We start from the raw sequence: 19,954 nt of genomic DNA, 5'->3' as shown, positions 1-19,954 counted from the left end.
GGTAGGTAGGTAAAGTATGGATGGAGAGGTGGGTAGGTCAAGTATGGATGGAGGGGTGGGTAGGTAATGTATGGATGAAGCTGTGGGTAGGTAAAGTATGGATGGAGTGGTGGGTAGGTATATTATTGATGGAGGGTGGGTAGGTAAGGTAAGGATGAAGGGGTGAGTAGGGAAAGTATGGATGGAGGGGTGAGTAGGTAAGGTAAGGATGGAGGGGTGGGTAGGTAAGGTAAGGATGGAGGGGTGGGTAGGTAAAGTATGGATGGAGGGGTGAGTAGGTAAGGTAAGGATGAAGGGGTGGGTAGGTAAAGTATGGATGGAGGGGTGAGTAGGTAAAGTATGGATGGAGGGGTGGGTAGGTATAGTATGGATGGAGGGGTGAGTAGGTAAAGTTTGGTTGGAGGGGTGAGTAGGTAAAGTATGGTTGGAGGGGTGGGTAGATAAAGTATGGTTGGAGGGGTGGGTAGGTAAAGTTTGGTTGGAGGGGTGAGTAGGTAAAGTATGTTTGGAGGGGTGGGTAGGTAAAGTATGGTTGGAGGGGTGGGTAGGTAAAGTATGAATGGAGGGGTGGGTAGGTAGGTAAAGTATGTTTGGAGGGGTGGGTAGGTAAAGTATGGTTGGAGGGGTGAGTAGGTAAAGTATGGTTGGAGGGGTGGGTAGATAAAGTATGGTTGGAGGGGTGGGTAGGTAAAGTTTGGTTGGAGGGGTGAGTAGGTAAAGTATGTTTGGAGGGGTGGGTAGGTAAAGTATGGTTGGAGGGGTGGGTAGGTAAAGTATGGATGGAGGGGTGGGTAGGTAGGTAAAGTATGGATGGAGGGGTGAGTAGGTAAAGTTTGGTTGGAGGGGTGAGTAGGTAAAGTATGGTTGGAGGGGTGGGTAGGTAAAGTATGGATGGAGGGGTGCGTAGGTAGGTAGGTAGGTAAAGTATGGATGGAGGGGTGGGTAGGTAAAGTATGGATGGAGTGGTGTGTAGGTAAAGTAAGGATGGAGGGGTGGGTAGGTAAAGTATGGATGGAGGGGTGAGTAGGTAAAGTATGTTTGGAGGGGTGGGTAGGTAAAGTATGGTTGGAGGGGTGGGTAGGTAAAGTATGGATGGAGGGGTGGGTAGGTAGGTAAAGTATGGATGGAGGGGTGAGTAGGTAAAGTTTGGTTGGAGGGGTGAGTAGGTAAAGTATGGTTGGAGGGGTGGGTAGGTAAAGTATGGATGGAGGGGTGGGTAGGTAGGTAGGTAGGTAAAGTATGGATGGAGGGGTGGGTAGGTAAAGTATGGATGGAGTGGTGTGTAGGTAAAGTAAGGATGGAGGGGTGGGTAGGTAAAGTATGGATGGAGGGGTGGGTAGGTAGGTAAAGTATGGATGGAGGGGTGGGTAGGTAAAGTATGGATGGAGGGGTGGGTAGGTAGGTAGGTAGGTAGGTAAAGTATGGATGGAGGGGTGGGTAGGTAAAGTAAGGATGGAGGGGTGGGTAGGTAAAGTATGGATGGAGGGGTGGGTAGGTAAAGTATGGATGGAGGGGTGGGTAGGTAAAGTATGGATGGAGGGGTGAGTAGGTAAGGTAGGGATGAAGGGGTGGGTAGGTAAAGTATGGATGGAGGGGTGAGTAGGTAAAGTATGGATGGAGGGGTGGGTAGGTAAGGTAAGGATGGAGGGGTGGGTAGGTAAAGTATGGATGGAGGGGTGAGTAGGTAAGGTAAGGATGAAGGGGTGGGTAGGTAAAGTATGGATGGAGGGGTGAGTAGGTAAAGTATGGATGGAGGGGTGGGTAGGTAAAGTATGGATGGAGGGGTGAGTAGGTAAGGTACGGATGGAGGGGTGGGTAGGCAAAGTAAGGATGGAAGTGTGTGTAGGTAAAGTATGGATGGAGGGGTGAGTAGGTAAGGTAAGGATGAAGGGGTGGGTAGGTAAAGTATGGATGGAGGGGTGAGTAGGTAAAGTATGGATGGAGGGGTGGGTAGGTAAAGTATGGATGGAGGGGTGAGTAGGTAAAGTTTGGTTGGAGGGGTGAGTAGGTAAAGTATGGTTGGAGGGGTGGGTAGGTAAAGTATGGTTGGAGGGGTGGGTAGGTAAAGTTTGGTTGGAGGGGTGAGTAGGTAAAGTATGGTTGGAGGGGTGGGTAGGTAAAGTATGGTTGGAGGGGTGGGTAGGTAAAGTATGGATGGAAGGGTGGGTAGGTAGGTAGGTAGGTAGGTAAAGTATGGATGGAGGGGTGAGTAGGTAAAATTTGGTTGGAGGGGTGAGTAGGTAAAGTATGGTTGGAGGGGTGGGTAGGTAAAGTATGGATGGAGGGGTGGGTAGGTAAAGTATGGATGGAGTGGTGTGTAGGTAAAGTAAGGATGGAGGGGTGGGTAAGTAAAGTATGGATGGAGGGGTGGGTAGGTAGGTAGGTAGATAGGTAAAGTATGGATGGAGGGGCGGGTAGGTAAAGTAAGGATGGAGGGGTGGGTAGGTAAAGTATGGATGGAGGGGTGTGTAGGTAAAGTAAGGATGGAGGGCTGTGTAGGTATAGTATGGATCGAGGAGTGGGTAGGTAAAGTATGGATCGAGGAGTGGGTAGGTAAAGTCAGGATTGAGTGGTGGGTAGGTATTGTATGGATGGAGGGGTGGGTAGGTAAAGTATGGATCGAGGAGTGGGTAGGTAAAGTCAGGATGGAGGGGTGGGTAGGTAACGTATGGTTGGAGGGGTGGGTATTTAGGGTATGGATGAAGGGGTGGGTAGGTAGGTAGGTAGGTAGGTAGGTAGGTAGGTAGGTAAAGTATGGTTGGAGAGGTGGGTAGGTAAAGTATGGATGGAGAGGTGGGTAGGTCAAGTATGGATGGAGGGGTGGGTAGGTAATGTATGGATGGAGCTGTGGGTAGGTAAAGTATGGATGGAGGGGTGGGTAGGTAAGAATGGATGGAGCGGGTTGTAGGTAAACTATGGATGAAGGGGTGGGTAGGTAAAGTATGGATGGAGGGGTAGTTAGGTAAACTATGGATGGAGGGGTGGGTAGGTAGGTAAAGTATGGATGGAGGGGTGGGTAGGTAAAGTATGGGTGAAGGGGTGGGTAGGTAAAGTATGGATGGAGGGTGGGTAGGTAAAGTATGGATGGAGGGGTGGGTAGGTAAAGTATGGATGGAGGGGTGAGTAGGTAAAGTATGGATGGAGGGGTGGGTAGGTAAAGTATGGATGAAGGGGTGGGTAGGTAAAGTATTGATGGAGGGTGGGTAGGTAAACTATGGATGGAGGGGTGGGTAGGTAAAGTATGGATGGAGGGGTGGGTAGGTAAAGTATTGATGGAGGGTGGGTAGGTAAAGTATTGATGGAGGGTGGGTAGGTGGGGTATGGATGGAGGGGTGGGTAGGTAAAGTAGGATGAAGGGGTGGGTAGGTAAAGTATTGGAGGGTGGGTAGGTGGGGTATGGATGGAGGGGTGTGTAGGTAAAGTATGGATGGAGGGGTGGGTAGGTAAAGTATGGATGGAGGGTGAGTAGGTAAAGTATTGGTTGGAGGGGTGAGTAGGTAAAGTATGGTAGGGATGGGTAGGTAAAGTATGGTTGGAGGGGTGGGTAGGTAAAGTATGGATGAAGGGGTGGGTAGGTAAAGTATTGATGGAGGGTGGGTAGGTAAAGTATTGATGGAGGGTGGGTAGGTAAAGTATGGATGGAGGGTGGGTAGGTAAAGTATGGATGGAGGGGTGGGTAGGTAAAGTATGGATGGAGGGGTGGGTAGGTAAAGTATTGATGGAGGGTGGGTAGGTAAAGTATGGATGAAGGGGTGGGTAGGTAAAGTATTGATGGAGGGTGGGTAGGTAAGTAGTGGAGGGTGGGTAGGTAAAGATGGAGGGTGGGTAGGTGGGGTATGGATGGAGGGGTGTGTAGGTAAAGTATTGATGGAGGGTGGGTAGGTAAAGTATTGATGGAGGGTGGGTAGGTAAAGTATTGATGGAGGGTGGGTAGGTGGGGTATGGATGGAGGGGTGGGTAGGTAAAGTATGGATGAAGGGGTGGGTAGGTAAAGTTTTGATGGAGGGTGGGTAGGTGGGGTATGGATGGAGGGGTGTGTAGGTAAAGTATTGATGGAGGGTGGGTAGGTAAAGTATTGATGGAGGGTGGGTAGGTAAAGTATTGATGGAGGGTGGGTAGGTGGGGTATGGATGGAGGGGTGGGTAGGTAAAGTATGGATGAAGGGGTGGGTAGGTAAAGTATTGATGGAGGGTGGGTAGGTGGGGTATGGATGGAGGGGTGTGTAGGTAAAGTATGGATGGAGGGGTGGGTAGGTAAAGTATGGATGGAGGGGTGAGTAGGTAAAGTTTGGTTGGAGGGGTGATTAGGTAAAGTATGGTTGGAGGGGTGGGTAGGTAAAGTATGGTTGGAGGGTTGGGTAGGTAAAGTATGGATGAAGGGGTGGGTAGGTAAAGTATTGATGGAGGGTGGGTAGGTAAAGTATTGATGGAGGGTGGGTAGGTAAAGTATGGATGGAGGGTGGGTAGGTAAAGTATGGATGGAGGGGTGGGTAGGTAAAGTATGGATGGAGGGGTGGGTAGGTAAAGTATTGATGGAGGGTGGGTAGGTAAAGTATGGATGAAGGGGTGGGTAGGTAAAGTATTGATGGAGGGTGGGTAGGTAAAGTATTGATGGAGGGTGGGTAGGTGGGGTATGGATGGAGGGGTGTGTAGGTAAAGTATTGATGGAGGGTGGGTAGGTAAAGTATTGATGGAGGGTGGGTAGGTAAAGTATGGATGGAGGGGTGGGTAGGTAAAGTATGGATGGAGGGTGGGTAGGTAAAGTATGGATGGAGGGGTGGGTAGGTAAAGTATGGATGGAGGGGTGGGTAGGTAAAGTATGGATGGAGGGGTGGGTAGGTAAAGTATGGATGGAGGGGTGGGTAGGTAAAGTATGGATGGAGGGGTGGGTAGGTAAAGTATGGATGGAGGGTGGGTAGCTAAAGTATGGATGAAGGGGTGGGTAGGTAAAGTATTGATGGAGGGTGGGTAGGTAAAGTAAGGATGGAGGGGTGTGTAGGTAAAGTATTGATGGAGGATGGGTAGGTAAAGTAAGGATGGAGGGTGGGTAGGTAAAGTATTGATGGAGGGGTGGGTAGGTAAAGTATGGATGAAGGGGTGGGTAGGTAAAGTATGGATGGAGGGTGGGTAGCTAAAGTATGGATGAAGGGGTGGGTAGGTAAAGTATGGATGAAGGGGTGGGTAGGTAAAGTAAGGATGGAGGGTGGGTAGGTAAAGTAAGGATGGAGGTAGGTGTGGAGGAAGTCAGCAGTCAATTGAAACGTTAATTGGTGTGTGACTGTGACAGTGATCAGAGGGCACCACTGGGTAATGAACAGGTACCGAAATAAGCAGTTTGCTGTTTGACAGTAGATGTAGAGGTGCCTAAATGACAACTGGTGTGTTTCAGAGAAATGACTCCCTTGACTCCCTTCAACAACTGTTGAAAGATCTCACAGTAGGAATGTAAGAATGAAGCTGTATTTCCACAAACCGATCTGCAGCAACAATGTATTGTCACACAGGGTAAGGAATGTTGTTAAACACATACACTTGCGTGCTTTCAAATGCTTGATCTCAACTGGTCTCCTTGCTGTACTGTACCTCACTCTGAACACGTAGGCCTCACATTACACACACACACACACACACACACACACACACACACACACACACACACACACACACACACACACACACACACACACACACACACACACACACACACTCACACATACACACACACACACACACACACACACACACACACACACACACACACACACACTCACAGTCACAGTCACAGTGCTTCAGAGCACAGCACACTGCTTAGCAGTATTGATCGTTAGGGCTGAGCCAAAGGCAGCAGAGGGAGGAATGCATGAGGAGAGAGCGAGAGAGGGGGGAGATGAATGGCCATGGAGTGATGGGGCTGATAAGTTGTCCAGGACTGACAGGGGGGAGAAGGATGTGTGTGTGTGTGCGTGTGTGTGTATGTGTGTGTGTGTGTGTGTGTGTGTGTGTGTGTGTGTGTGTGTGTGTGTGAGTGTGTGAGTGTGTGTGTGTGTGTGTGTGTGTGTGTGTGTGTGTGTGTGTGTGTGTGTGTGTGTGTGTGTGTGTGTGTGTGTGTGTGTGTGTGTGTGTGTGTGTGTGTGTCTATGCAGGTGGATGGGTGTTTGGAGGACAACTGTCACTCACTCATACTGATGGAGGATGGAGGCTCAGGGGTAGAAAGAGGCTTAAAGAGAGAGCAGAGGAGAGGTGATCCAGTCAGGCTGAATTACGGCCACTTGCAGTGTTCTCAGAGGTGCCGTATAATATAGTAGTATAGTACCTTTAAAAAGGGATTGATGACCTGACAAATTGCTCCGGAGAGACACTTCGTGTGTGCTGGCAGGTGAGCGGGTGTGCGGGTGAGTGTGTCTGTCTGTCTGTAGCCTATGTATTTGTGCTTGGGCACCTGTGTAGTATAGACTACATGACCAGGTGCTTGGACACCTGCTCGTCAAACATCTCATTCCAATATCATGGACATCAATATTGAGTTGGTCCCCCCTGTCACGCGGGACTAGGTGGGTGCAGGAATCAGACGCAGAGAGAGTTTCACTGGGGTTAAGTGCTTTTACTAAGGCATCCAACATCCAACGACACAACCCAAAAACCACAGGGTGCCAAGTTTAAGAAAAGATAATCCACCACTACCTAAAATGCACACAAGTAACATAAAGACAATCCCGCACAAAACAAAGGCGGGTCTACTTACTAAATATAGATGAGCTCATTAAACCAAACAGAAACACAGGTGAAACTAATAAGACAAAACAAACAGACAAACTAAAAAGGGATCGGTGGCGGCTAGTAGGACGGTGACGACGACCGCCGAGCACCGCCCGAACAGGCAGGAGAGCCAACTTCGGCGGATGTCGTGACACCCCCCTTGTTACTATAACAGATGTTGGAACATTGCTGCTATAACAGCATCCAGTCTTCTGGGAAGACTTTCAACTAGATGTTGGAACATTGCTGCGGGGACTTAGTGAGGTCGGCACTGATTAGACATTAGGGCGATTAGGCCTGGCTCACATTGCGCATGGTGATGTTAGACTCGGCCATGGAAACCCATTTCATGAAGCTCCCGACGAACAGTTCTTCTGCTGACGTTGCTTCCAGAGGCAGTTCGGAACTCGGTAGTGAGTGTTGCAACCGAGGACAGAAGATTGTTGTGCAATTTGTGCTTCAGCACTTGGCAGTCCCGTTCTGTGAGCTAGTGTGGCCTACCACTTTATGGCTGAGCCTTTGTTTTTCCTAAACGTTTCCAATTCACAATTACAGCACTTACAGTTGACCGGGGAAGCTCTAGTAGGGAAGAAATTTGACAAAGTGACTTGTTGGGATGGTGGAATCCTATGACAGTGCCACATTGACAGTCACTGAGCTCTTCTGTATGGTCATTCTCCTGCCAATGTTTGTCTATGGAGATTGCATGGCTGTGTGCTCTTTTATAATCTGTCAACAGCGTGTGTGGCTGAAATAATCCAATCCAATAATTTGAAGGGGTGTCCACATACTTATGTATATATAGTTTATGTGTGTAATATGTACATAAATAGTGTGGTTCATTTGTGTTGTGGTTGGTTTATTGTCGGATGGTTATTTTAATAGCTTGTTATCTGGTCCCAGATCACTTCTTAAATAGCTTGTTTATTGGTTGACCTACCATTGTCCCTCCCCTGCCTGATGCTTGCTATCCACAATACTGCCCCTTCAAAGAGTTGAGCACTATACTTTATTTGGATCCCCATTGGCTGACACCTTGGCAACAACTAAGGTTCTTCCTGGGGTCCATTAAGGATGGGGGCTTCTTTTGTCTCATCTCTTGTCTCTGAGAATGTAATGTTTTATGGCTAAAACATAACCGTGAACCGCCAGCTTTCAAATGGGTTTATTGGCTTGAAAATGAGTAGCAGCTAAATTAATTGGACTGATTTTATGGAGCTTTGGTGAATCCGACAAAGAACAGAAATATCTCTCTCTGTCTCTTCCTCCCCCCTCTCTCTTTTCTCTCTGTCTCTGTCTCTTTTTCTCTCTCCCTCCCTCTTCCATCCCATTCTGTAGTATGTGTAATTGTACTCAGGCTAATGAATAGAGAGAAGCCTGGATAAATACAATGTAATACCCTGAAAACATACTCCTCCATTATTGTCACGCCCTGACCATAGTTTACTTTGTATTTTCTATGTTTTGATTGGTCAGGGTGTGTTCTGAGTGGGCATTCTATGTTTCATGTCTTGTTTGTCTATTTCTATGTTCAGCCTGATATGGTTCTCAGTCAGAGGCAGGTGTTCGTCATTGTCTCTGATTGGGAACCATATTTAGGTAGCCTGGGTTTCCTGTCTATGTGTTTGTGGGTGATTGTTCCTGTCCTTAGTGTTAGTTTGCACCAGTTTAGGCTGTTTCGGTTTTCATTACGTTTATTATTTTGTAGTGTTTGTATTTTGATTCGTGTTGCTATAGTCACAATAAACATGGATCGCAATCTACACGCCGCATTTTGGTCCGACTCTCCTTCTCATAAAGAAGACCGTTACAGAATCACCCACCACCAACGGACCAAGCAGCGTGTCAACAGGCAGCAACAGCAGCGTAAAGAGGAATGGACATGGGAGGACGTTTTGGATGGCAAGGGCTGTTACACTTGGGAGGAGATACTGGCTGGAAGAGATCGCCTCCCATGGGAACAGGTGGAGGCACTTAGGAGAGCTGAGGCAGCCGGAGAGAGGAGCCGGCGATATGAGGGAACACGGCTGGCAAGGAAGCCCGAGAGGCAGCCCCAAAAATTTCTTGGGGGGGGGGCTAACAGGGAGTATGGCTACGCCAGGTAGGAGACCTGCGCAAACTCCCTGTGCTTACCGGGGGGCTAGAGAGACCGGACAGGCACCGTGTTATGCAGTGGTGCGCACGGTGTCTCCAGTGCGGGTGCATAGCCCGGTGCGGTATATTCCAGCTCCGCGTGTCTGCCGGGCTAGATTGAGCGTCGAGCCTAATGCCATGAAGCCGGCTCTACGCAGCTGGTCCCCAGTGCGTCTCCTTGGGCCGGCTTACATGGCACCAGCCTTGCGCTCGGTGTCTCCGGTTCGCCTGCATAGCCCAGTGCGGGCTATTCCACCTCGCCGCACTGGCAGGGCGACCGTGAGCATTCAACCAGGTAAGGTTGGGCAGGCTCGGTGCTCAAGAGCTCCAGTGCGCCTGCACGGTCCGGTTTTTCCAGTACCACCTCCACACCCCAGCCCTCCGGTAGCAGCTCCCCGCACCAGGCTTCCTGTGCGTGTCCTTGGCCCAGTACCACCAGTGCCAGCACCACGCATCAGGCCTACAGTGCGCCTCGCCTGTCCAGCGCTGTCGGAGCCCTCCTCCTCTCCAGCGCTGTCGGAGTCTCCCGCCTGTTTAGCGCTGTTAGAGCCTTCCTTCTCTACAGCGCTGCCGGAGTCTCCCGCCTGTTCAGAACTGCCAGTTAGCATAGAGCTGCCAGTTAGCATAGAGCTGCCAGTTAGCATAGAGCTGCCAGTTAGCATAGAGCTGCCAGTTAGCTTAGAGCTGCCAGTTAGCAAGGAGCTGCCAGTCTGCAAGGAGCTGCCAGTCTGCAAGGAGCTGCCAGTCTGCATGGAGCTGCCAGTCTGCATGGAGCTGCCAGTCTGCAAGGAGCCGCCAGAGCTGCCTGTCTGCAGGATGCCGCCAGAGCTGCCAGTTAGCATGGAGCAGCCAGGGCCGCCAGTCAGCATGGAGCAGCCAGGGCCGCCAGTCAGCATGGAGCAGCCAGGGCCGCCAGTCAGCATGGAGCAGCCAGGGCCGCCAGTCAGCATGGAGCAGCCAGTCAGCATGGAGCAGCCAGTCAGCATGGAGCAGCCAGAGCAGCCAGTCAGCATGGAGCAGCCAGAGCTGCCAGTCAGCATGGAGCAGCCAGTCAGCATGGAGCAGCCAGAGCTGCCAGTCAGCATGGAGCAGCCAGTCAGCATGGAGCAGCCAGAGCTACCAGTCATCATGGAGCAGCCAGTCAGCATGGAGCAGCCAGAGCTGCCAGTCGTCCAGACTCTTCCAGATCTGCCAGTCGTCCAGACTCTTCCAGATCTGCCAGTCGTCCAGACTCTTCCAGATCTGCCAGTCGTCCAGACTCTTCCAGATCTGCCAGTCGACCAGACTCTTCCAGATCTGCCAGTCGACCAGACTCTTCCAGATCTGCCAGTCGTCCAGACTCTTCCAGATCTGCCAGTCGTCCAGACTCTTCCAGATCTGCCAGTCGTCCAGACTCTTCCAGATCTGCCAGTCGTCCAGACTCTTCCAGATCTGCCAGTCGACCAGACTCTCCCAGATCCGCCAGTCGACCAGATTCTCCCAGATCCGCCAGTCGACCAGATTCTCCCAGATCCGCCAGTCGACCAGATTCTCCCAGATCCGCCAGTCGACCAGATTCTCCCAGATCCGCCAGTCGACCAGATTCTCCCAGATCTGCTAGTCGACCAGGATCTGCTGAAACCGCCAGCCAGCCAGGTTCTGGTAGTTTCTACTACCTGCCTGGGCTTCCTCTCAGTGCTGAGCTTCTTCTCAGTGCTGAGCTTCCTCTCAGTGCTGAGCTACCCATCTGTCCCGAGTTACCTCTGTCCCGAGCTGTCCCTCTGTCCCATGTTATCATTGTGGTGGGTAACCTATTTAGGGACGTTTAGGAGGGGGATTAAAACTGTCATGGAGTGGGGTCCACGTCCAGCGCCAGAGCCGCCACCGCGGACAGATGCCCACCCAGACCCTCCCCTATAGGTTCAGGTTTTGCGGCCGGAGTCCGCACCTTGGGGGGGGGGTACTGTCACGCCCTGACCATAGTTTACTTTGTATTTTCTATGTTTTGATTGGTCAGGGTGTGATCTGAGTGGGCATTCTATGTTTCATGTCTTGTTTGTCTATTTCTATGTTCAGCCTGATATGGTTCTCAGTCAGAGGCAGGTGTTCGTCATTGTCTCTGATTGGGAACCATATTTAGGTAGCCTGGGTTTCACTGTGTGTTTGTGGGTGATTGTTCCTGTCCTTAGTGTTAGTTTGCACCAGTTTAGGCTGTTTCGGTTTTCATTACGTTTATTATTTTGTAGTGTTTGTATTTTGATTCGTGTTGCTATAGTCACAATAAACATGGATCGCAATCTACACGCCGCATTTTGGTCCGACTCTCCTTCTCATAAAGAAGACCGTTACAATTATACAATTACTTAATTTCCATTCACAAACACAGTAGAGCCAGATAATGTAAACAATGAAGGCTTTTTTACGAATAGAATTATGGGTTTTTCAGGTTTTACATTTGAGCAGCAATGGTACATATTTGTATTGTACTATGATGTATCATTGAAGTATATTTGTATTGTACTGTGATGTATCATTGAAGCATATTGTATTGTACTATGATGTATCATTGGAGCATATTGTATTGTACTATGATGTATCATTGGAGCATATTGTATTGTACTATGATGTATCATTGGAGCATATTGTATTGTACTAGAATGTATCATTAGAGAATATTGTATTATTGTACTATGATGTATCGTTAGAAGGGTTTCCTCTTCAACATGTGAAGCATAAACCAAACCATTGGTTCTGGTAACAGAATCCTTGCCTTCGGATTGGTTTAATCATGTTTGAGTTTGAGGAACGTAAAACAATTCCAGCAAATTCATAAAAAATTATAATGCGCAGTGAACTTGAACTTGGTATACTTTCTTGTCCACACTACCTTGTCCTCACTACCTTGTCCTCACTACCTGAGATACAGGTAAGGATTTGAGACAAGGCTTCCTGTTGCTTTTTGGGGCACCATGGGTACCAGGTCACAAGGTTTTTAATGGTTTTCAGTAATGCAGCCCATTGGAGGACCAAATAAAAGTACACAGTTAAGTTCTGTACAGGACATCCAGTCCTTAGGAGAGCAGTTTTTGTAAATGTCCATATCGTCCCATCTTATCACCCCAAGTCAAGTCCAAACTGAATGTGAACTGTTATAACCTTAACTTTTTTAAATCTTCCTATACCTTCTGAACAGCTAGGTGGACAGCTAAGCAGGCCAAGCTATATGGAATGTAGGAGTTGCTCTTCTTCCCTCCCTTCCTCTATGTAAAACCTAATCCCTCTTTATCTTTGTGTCCTCTTATAGGAAAAGAAGACTACGTGGCGACCTTCAAGGGATCCGAGTTCTTCTGCTACGACCTGTCCTTGAACCCGATCCAGAGCAGCAGCGACGAGATCACCCTGTCCTTCAAGACGTTACAGAGGAACGGTCTGATGCTTCACACGGGGAAGTCTGCAGACTACGTCAACCTGGCCCTGAAAAACGGAGCTGTATCGCTGGTCATTAATTTGGGGTCTGGGGCCTTTGAAGCTCTGGTGGAGCCTGTCAATGGGAAATTCAATGACAATGATTGGCATGATGTCAAAGTTACAAGGAATCTACGTCAGGTAACAGTAAAATGGGTGACTGCGATGGAGAATTAGTAGTAAACACATTTAGATGAGCCCAATTTGATTGAATTTGATTATTACAATCAAATAAATTTGACCCATTTTGGACTAAGTATTTGGATTGATGGTAATAATGATTTGATCTGTAGTAAGACATGAAGAATGCGGTGCTGCATTTGAGCAGGGACATATCTAGACCAGTGAGGAAAGGCATCAATAGAGGAAAGATCATGTGAAAAACTACATAGCTTCCCGAGTGTCACTTTGTTCAGAGTTGCTGATCTCTGAGTCATCCATTCCTCTATACTGTAGTTGTGACCACAATGAACATATGTATTTACATTTCGAGGATCAGCCTTTTTTTTGGGGACCTCTGGGTCTTTGGCTGCTCAACACACGCTCAACTGTTACACCCCCCAAAAAATAGAATAAACTAAATTAAGACAAATAAAAGCAACACAGTTTACAAGCGACACAGTTTGCTTTATGACATAGAGTTGGAAGTATAGAAGATACTGGTTTTATTGAGGATCTCTCGTACGGCATTCTACCAACACACTAGCTCTCTCTAGATGTGTTCCTGCTCGGATAGTAGGGGATTGTTTGTTTTGAAACGCCACACTGACAAAAAGTTTTAAAAATATATATATATATATATAAATATTGAGATGATTTCAGCAATGTTAAAATTTGATTTAATTGTGATAACATTAAGAATGCATAATGAAAGTGCATGCTCAACGGGGGAATCCAATCTCCATTCTCCTTCTCATTCTGTGTCAGGGTCTTTGCTTTGTTTCATTACAGTAAAGTGATCCTAAAGTCCATCAATAAGACCCAAATGGAGGTAAAGTAATGTAAGATGATTTCCTGACCACCGACGTCCCAACGGATGGGATCGGTCGGAATCTTGGTCTGTAACGGGTCTTGAAAATCATGAACATGGTCCTAAACTGGTCCTAATAATGAAAGAATGTATCAAATTAACCCAAAGATCTGAAAGACTTTCGTTAAAGAGGGTCGACTGATGCGCTTTAGGCATTCTCTCTTATGAACCATTTGATGTCTGTCAATCATACCGTGTCAGAGGGGTGGGGGTTGGGGTTGTTGATGCCTACCCAGGCAGTCCGGTCTACGAGTCCGGTCTAGGGAGTCACCAATCGATCCAACGCTGGCTAGCTCACTTCCACTTGTGGAGGCATTTTCGCTAGTCTTTCTTAGTCTGCTTTTTATCTTGTAAAAATTACTTATTTTGCCCTTTTTTACTCTATGTTACTAACATGCTTTGAAAAACAACAACTAACATGTCATTCATGGAATGTGTCATACTACTAACCAATCTCTTTTTTTAATGTTTATTAACAACAACAACAACAACAACAACAAACTCAGCAATGTACTAACTTTTGGTAGTTAACCATCATCTCTTTTTTGAGTAACTATCGTTATTCTGTTCACAGTTTTTAATTTCCTTTCTCCCCCCTTTTCCACAAAGCACTCAGGCATTGGACACGCTATGGTAAACAAACTACATTGTTCGGTAGATATCATTCTAATTGTTTCTTAGTTTGGGTTTGCCGTGTGTTTCTTTTCTATCTTTTCTTACTGTAGACGTCATTAACAAAAAAGGGGGAACTGCGGTTGGTACTCTTTCTGCTTACGTTTTGACCTTTTTATTTTTTCTATATTTTCATCCGTTGGTTGGTTTTCACCACTTCCTGTTATTTTTACTTCCTGTCTCCTGTCCAATCACGTTTTTAGGAGCATCGTTTCGAGCCTTTTGCATCAAGCAGTGGTTAACAAAGGAGGACCCATGTCTGACTCCTGCCTGGCTGGCCTGATGCTCATTGGCTCAGCCAGTGTTCTATTTCTCATTCACTCTGCATGGCATGCATTCTGAATGCTGCGCTGAACGCTGCACATGCTCACACTTCCCGACCACTCGTCCAGTCCAGCTGTCGTTGTCATTGGTGCTTTTATTTTTTTTTGCACGATCCACCAATCATGCGCTTCTGCATACATCCGACACAAGCGCAAAGTGTCGGACCAAAGCAATTTTTCCTTAACCTATTAACTAACACCATCTTGGGGAACATGTCTTTTTGTGTGCTCACATGCAAAAAGAAAAGACAAAAACACCTTACTTTTGTCTTTCTGAAAAAACTAATTTCTGTGTATTACGCTAAACGCTAAACCTGTGGTTGTGGCTTCTACTTGCTTGCTGCTTTCTATATCTAACCCACTCGCACGCTGTTCTTTTATTTTTATTAGAAAACAAACTGCTTATTAACTTTTACTAATATGTAACCCTAGCGAAACTAACCTAGATAACATTCTACTAACACCATTTTTGTGTCTGCTGAAATTCCTTTTGAGTTGCAGTAGGGGCTAACTTACTAACACACTTAGTCTGGGGCAACTAACTAACTTCCTAGCTAACTAGCTTTATCAATTCCTTGGGGGGCTAGCAGTCTACATCTCAAACTACTAATCCTAAACTGGACAAAATAAACAAAAAAACAAGAAAAAAAATAAAAAAAACAGACATGAAAATGGGTTTCTATAATCTTTACCAAAAATCTATAGAGGAAAAACAATACTATCACAGACTCAGAGACTATATATCAGAGGCAGAAAGCCGCTGGACTAAGAGCTCTGATAGGCTATCTGAGAATAGCGTGTCCTTTCCCTGTGCTTTGTTGTCTAGGTAACTATATCCGTGGATGGGATACTGACCACCACAGGGTATACTCAAGAAGACTACACCATGCTAGGCTCCGACGACTTTTTCTATGTTGGCGGGAGTCCTAGCACGGCTGACCTGCCTGGATCACCTGTTAGCAACAACTTTATGGGTTGTCTGAAAGAGGTAAACACCAACACGCTGTGCTTATTCTCAGGGTAGAGGAGTGGGCATCACATCAAACGCTGTGCAATACTCTCAGGTTAGGGAGTGGGCATCACATCAAACACTGTGCACTATTCTCAGGGAAGGGAGTGTGGAGTGTACAGTACATCACTGGGGACACGCAAGGAGTACTGAACAGGCCCTTGCTCTTCCAGACACACTTTTCTTTATTTTAATTATCTCTAAGGGACTGTTGCATGCTAGTAGATACTCATAGACCTTCAGTCACTGCGCTAACTCTAATTAGCTTTGGCTCGCAAAACTACCTCTAACACTGGACACAAAGACATACTGTACAAATGGTATCCAGAAGGTCATCTGACTCTAGTGAAGTAGATAACTGGCCTTATTGCCAAAATCCTGGAGTACCCCTTTAAACAGACACTCGTTCTCCTAATCCTGACCCCCCCCACACACACACACACACACACACACACACACACACACACACACACACACACACACACACACACACACACACACACACACACACACACACACACACACACAAACACACACCCCACTGTACCCCACCAGAGCCCCTTCTCGTCTGTGTGGGAGTCTCCCCAGGTTTCATGCAGCTCTGCCAGGTGAATTTCCATGACCAGTTCCGGGGATGAGTCCCAAAATGGCACCCTATTTCCTAAATAGTTAATGACCAGAGTGCACTATAAATGGAATTTAGTGCCATTTGGGACGAAGCCCAGCACTCAACACTCCATAGCCTTTACTGACATACCTCAGGGGGTGGGGAGGAGATATCCTGCTAGGAGTCTAGGATTCAAGGAGAGTTCTAAGTCAGTTCCCAATCCGTCCCAACACTCCGTACTCCTCACTGTCATACCTCAGAGGGGGTCTCCTGCCAAGACAATTCTGTTTGCAGAACCCAAAGCAAGGGTTTTAAATAGGATACAAAATCTTTGAACACAAATGGTATACTGTACTTATGCACTACAATCAAAAGAGAGAGACGCTGAGAAAGCCGTTCCTGTCATATCAGGATCAGACTATTCAAGATCGAATTGTTCTCTGTAGTTTCAAAAGATGCTTCGCAATAATATTATATGATATATTATTATAATATTATATAGAGCAAATAGAAGGTATTCAGTAGTCATACATGCTGGAACACGCTGGTAAAGGGAGGTGTTTCCATGTTCCCATTCTGTTATGTTCTGCTAAATATTACAGTGGGTGCGTAATGGGGATGCTGACATCAGCAGACACCAAGGAATACAGTCCACTCTCGAGAAGTAAATCTTCCAAGAAGTGCAATAAAAGGTTCCCTTCATGTATCTTTCCATTTCCAAATAAGTCATTTATCTACCCTTGTCTCTTTCTCCTCTCTGACGTTTACCCCATCTCTCTCTCTCTCTCTCTCTCTCTCTCTCTCTCTCTCTCTCTCTCTCTCTCTCTCTCTCTCTCGTCTCTCTCTGTCTCTCTCTCTCTCTCTCAGTAGTTTTCCCCTCCTCCTGTTCCTTGTGTGGTGTCCTACATTTCTTCCCTTCTGCTCCCCCTACATTTCTTACCTACTTCTCTCCTCACCTCCAACCAAGCATCTCGTCCTCACGGAACCTAACAGATAAGTTCTGAGGCGACAGAGTCTTAATAAGCAGTCAGGGTGTAGACCACATGTCCACGCTCCGACTCTACCTCGTTAGCGCTAGGAGCTCGTTAGGAGCTAGAGCTCATTAAGGGGTTCTATCTCGTTAAGGGGCATGCATGTCTTCATTAGAGGAGTGCCTCTGAGGTGATACATGGATGCGCATCCCAAATGGTACCCTATTCCCATAGGGTTCTGATCAAAAGTAAGGCACGATATAGGGAATAGGGTGCCATTTGGGACGCAGCCATAGAGCTACTGAGAAGACAAAGAGAGACATCTAGGCCTGGTGCCCTCCTTGCAGTCTGATAGGCTGTTTCCCAAATGGCACCCTATTCCCTATATACTGCATTACTTTTGACGAGAGAAGGGAATAGGTAAAAAGGGTGCGATTTGGACTGTACACCTAGTCCTGTCAGTCCTCCACGCCACATGGGGGAACACAAATCCTCCCGTCTTTTGGGATTTTCTGGGGTTAGATCAAGGCATTTATCAGCAACGTTGTGGTGCCATCCCTCAAGATTGTCTATTATATTTACAAGATATTCAAGTGACCACTCAACCAATGGAATGGGGTGTGTCGGGAGCGCCGTGAGAGTTGTTTTATAAGATACTCTTCAAAAAGGTAGAGTTTCAAACCTTTTTGGAATATGGGCAGTTGGAGTGCTGGGACAAAGAAGAGCTTTGACTGGGCTGAGCGGTAGTTGCCCTCTCTGCTAAAATAGTTATACATTAGGAGTCATCTATCAATCTCTATGAAAAGTTGCCGAAATGCCACTTGCGTCCATTTACATCAGTGCATAACCTAATCATCATGGAACTTCTATTAGATCAAATCATCTTCACGTAGAAAATTAGCAATTACTTTTTTGGTTGACCAAATTCAACACTCTCTCATACACCTCCATGCCAAAATGTCCACAGAAATCCTACCCCAGTCTTCTGTGGTTTTCTGGCACTGCGATCAAGGCTGGAGTGGGTTGGCAGTTGGCAGTGATGAATAAGGCCTGTAGTTGCTATGAAGTATCCCAGTGGAAGAGAGTCAGAGAGGGTCCCCATTTATCCCAGTCCTTTCTTCCTAAAGCCATCTAATGGGGCACTGGCAGAAAGCACTGTGTGTATATTTATAACATATGTCTGGCAGAAATTAAAGAAGTGTATCGATGTGGGGTTACATCAACTCACATCCTAATTCTGCAGTCCTCCTATGCTTGTTACCAGGCCTTATACTGGATATCTATGTACAGCGTATGTGCCAGTTTAGTTAACCTGGCACATACAAAGTCTGGATTCGAACATAACTTACAGGCAGTATTATAGTATAGCATGTAGTATAGTCCCATGTGTGCCAGGTGGTATCAGCTGTGAGCACAGTGACAATGGAAGTACAACTCTATTTCTAATTCTGGAGACGCACACAATTCGATTATATTTCTATGGTGTTACTACACACATAAACAATACTACAGCTTGTAGAATACTATAGTATCCCTTGATCATTTTTTATTTAACTAAGCAAGTCAGTTAACGGTGGGTTAACTGCCTTGTTCAGTGGCAGAAAGACAGATTTTTACCTTGTCAGCCCGGTGATTCGATCTTGCAACCTTTTGGTTGCTAGTCCCACGTTCTAACCACTAGGCTACTTGCAGCCCCATAATGTGCAGTACTTACTATGTAATTTTATAGTATACTGTATAATATTATAGTAAATACTACAGTGTTATCCACACGAAAAACACTGTAGTAAATACCACAGAAATGTCAGCAAAAACACTACAGTTTGCAAAAACACTACATTTTTATGCTATAGTAAATACTACAGTATTTATTTTGCATATACCATTCCCCTCCCCTATATCCCAATTTGTGCCTCCCACAAGTGAGAAACCTACATGCCATGTGTAGACCATATCTTGTGTTCCCTACAAGTTATAGAGAGAGCAGAACCTCTTAACTCTCTGTTCAGAACCCAGTCCTACCGACATGGTATGGAAAATGAGCTGTTTTTGTATTTCTTCAGTAGGTTTCTTCAAGGAGAAAGCCCCCCACTTCTATGTCAAAGTAAAAATACAAAATATATGCTTGTAAATATTTGTCACGTTCGTCATATGAAGGAGACCATGGTGCAGCGTGGTATGCGTACATTCTTCTTTTAATTAAAGAAAGAACACTGAACAAAACAACAAAACGAACGAAACCTGAAGCTCATACGAATAGTGCAGACTGGCAACTAAACATAGAATAAGAACCCACAAACACAAAAGGGAAAATGGCTACCTAAATATGATCCCCAATCAGACAACGATAAACAGCTGCCTCTGATTGGGAACCATATCAGGCCACCATAGACATACAAATACCTAGACCTTCTAAACTCCTAGACATACAAAAACCCTAGACAATACAAATCTAGCATACCCACCCTCGTCACACCCTGACCTAACCAATATATAAAAAAAACAGAGATATTAAAAGGTCAGAGCGTGACAGTACCACCCCCCCCACCCCACAAGGGTGCGGACCCCAGGCTGGGGGCCGTCGCTGGAGACCCCCGGCCGGGGACCCTGGGCTGGGGACCGTCGCTGGAGACCACGGGCTGGGTATCGTTGCTGGAGACCACGGGCTGGGGACCGTCTCTGGAGGCTCCTGACTGTGGCCCGTCGCCGGAGGTTCCGGACTGTGGCCCGTCACCGGAGGTTCCGGACTGTGGCCCGTCGCCAGAGGCTCCGGACTGTGGCCCGTCGCCGGATGTTCCGGACTGTGGCCCGTCGTCGGAGGTTCCGGACTGTGGCCCGTCGCCGGAGGTTCCGGACTGTGGTCCGTCGTCGGAGGTTCCGGACTGTGGCCCGTCGCCGGAGGTTCCGGACTGTGGCCCGTCACCGGAGGTTCCGGACTGTGGCCCGTCGTCGGAGGTTCCGAACTGTGGCCCGTCGTCGGAGGTTCCGGACTGTGGCCCGTCGTCGGAGG

General features: G+C 47.1%; 1 protein-coding gene across 11 annotated transcripts in view; it reads left to right on the top strand.

Moving 5' to 3' along the window:
• LOC139376886 (neurexin-1a-like) overlaps positions 1-19,954 on the top strand; it is a 574,009-nt gene that overhangs the window by 182,487 nt on the left and 371,568 nt on the right. For 9 of the 11 annotated variants that reach the window (XM_071119862.1, XM_071119864.1, XM_071119861.1 and 6 more), the window contains 2 exons: positions 12,172-12,473; positions 15,184-15,345. In XM_071119862.1, the coding sequence (XP_070975963.1) occupies positions 12,172-12,473; positions 15,184-15,345 (464 nt within the window). Of the gene's footprint in view, positions 1-12,171; positions 12,474-13,971; positions 13,996-15,183; positions 15,346-19,954 lie in introns of all 11 variants that reach the window. The other 2 variants (XM_071119863.1, XM_071119860.1) reach the window with 1 other exon arrangement.

This window comes from Oncorhynchus clarkii, chromosome 20, assembly GCF_045791955.1.
Source record: "Oncorhynchus clarkii lewisi isolate Uvic-CL-2024 chromosome 20, UVic_Ocla_1.0, whole genome shotgun sequence".
Lineage (NCBI taxonomy): Eukaryota > Metazoa > Chordata > Actinopteri > Salmoniformes > Salmonidae > Oncorhynchus > Oncorhynchus clarkii.
Note: the sequence above shows the minus strand (reverse complement) of the source record. Positions and strands in the feature narration are given on the sequence as shown.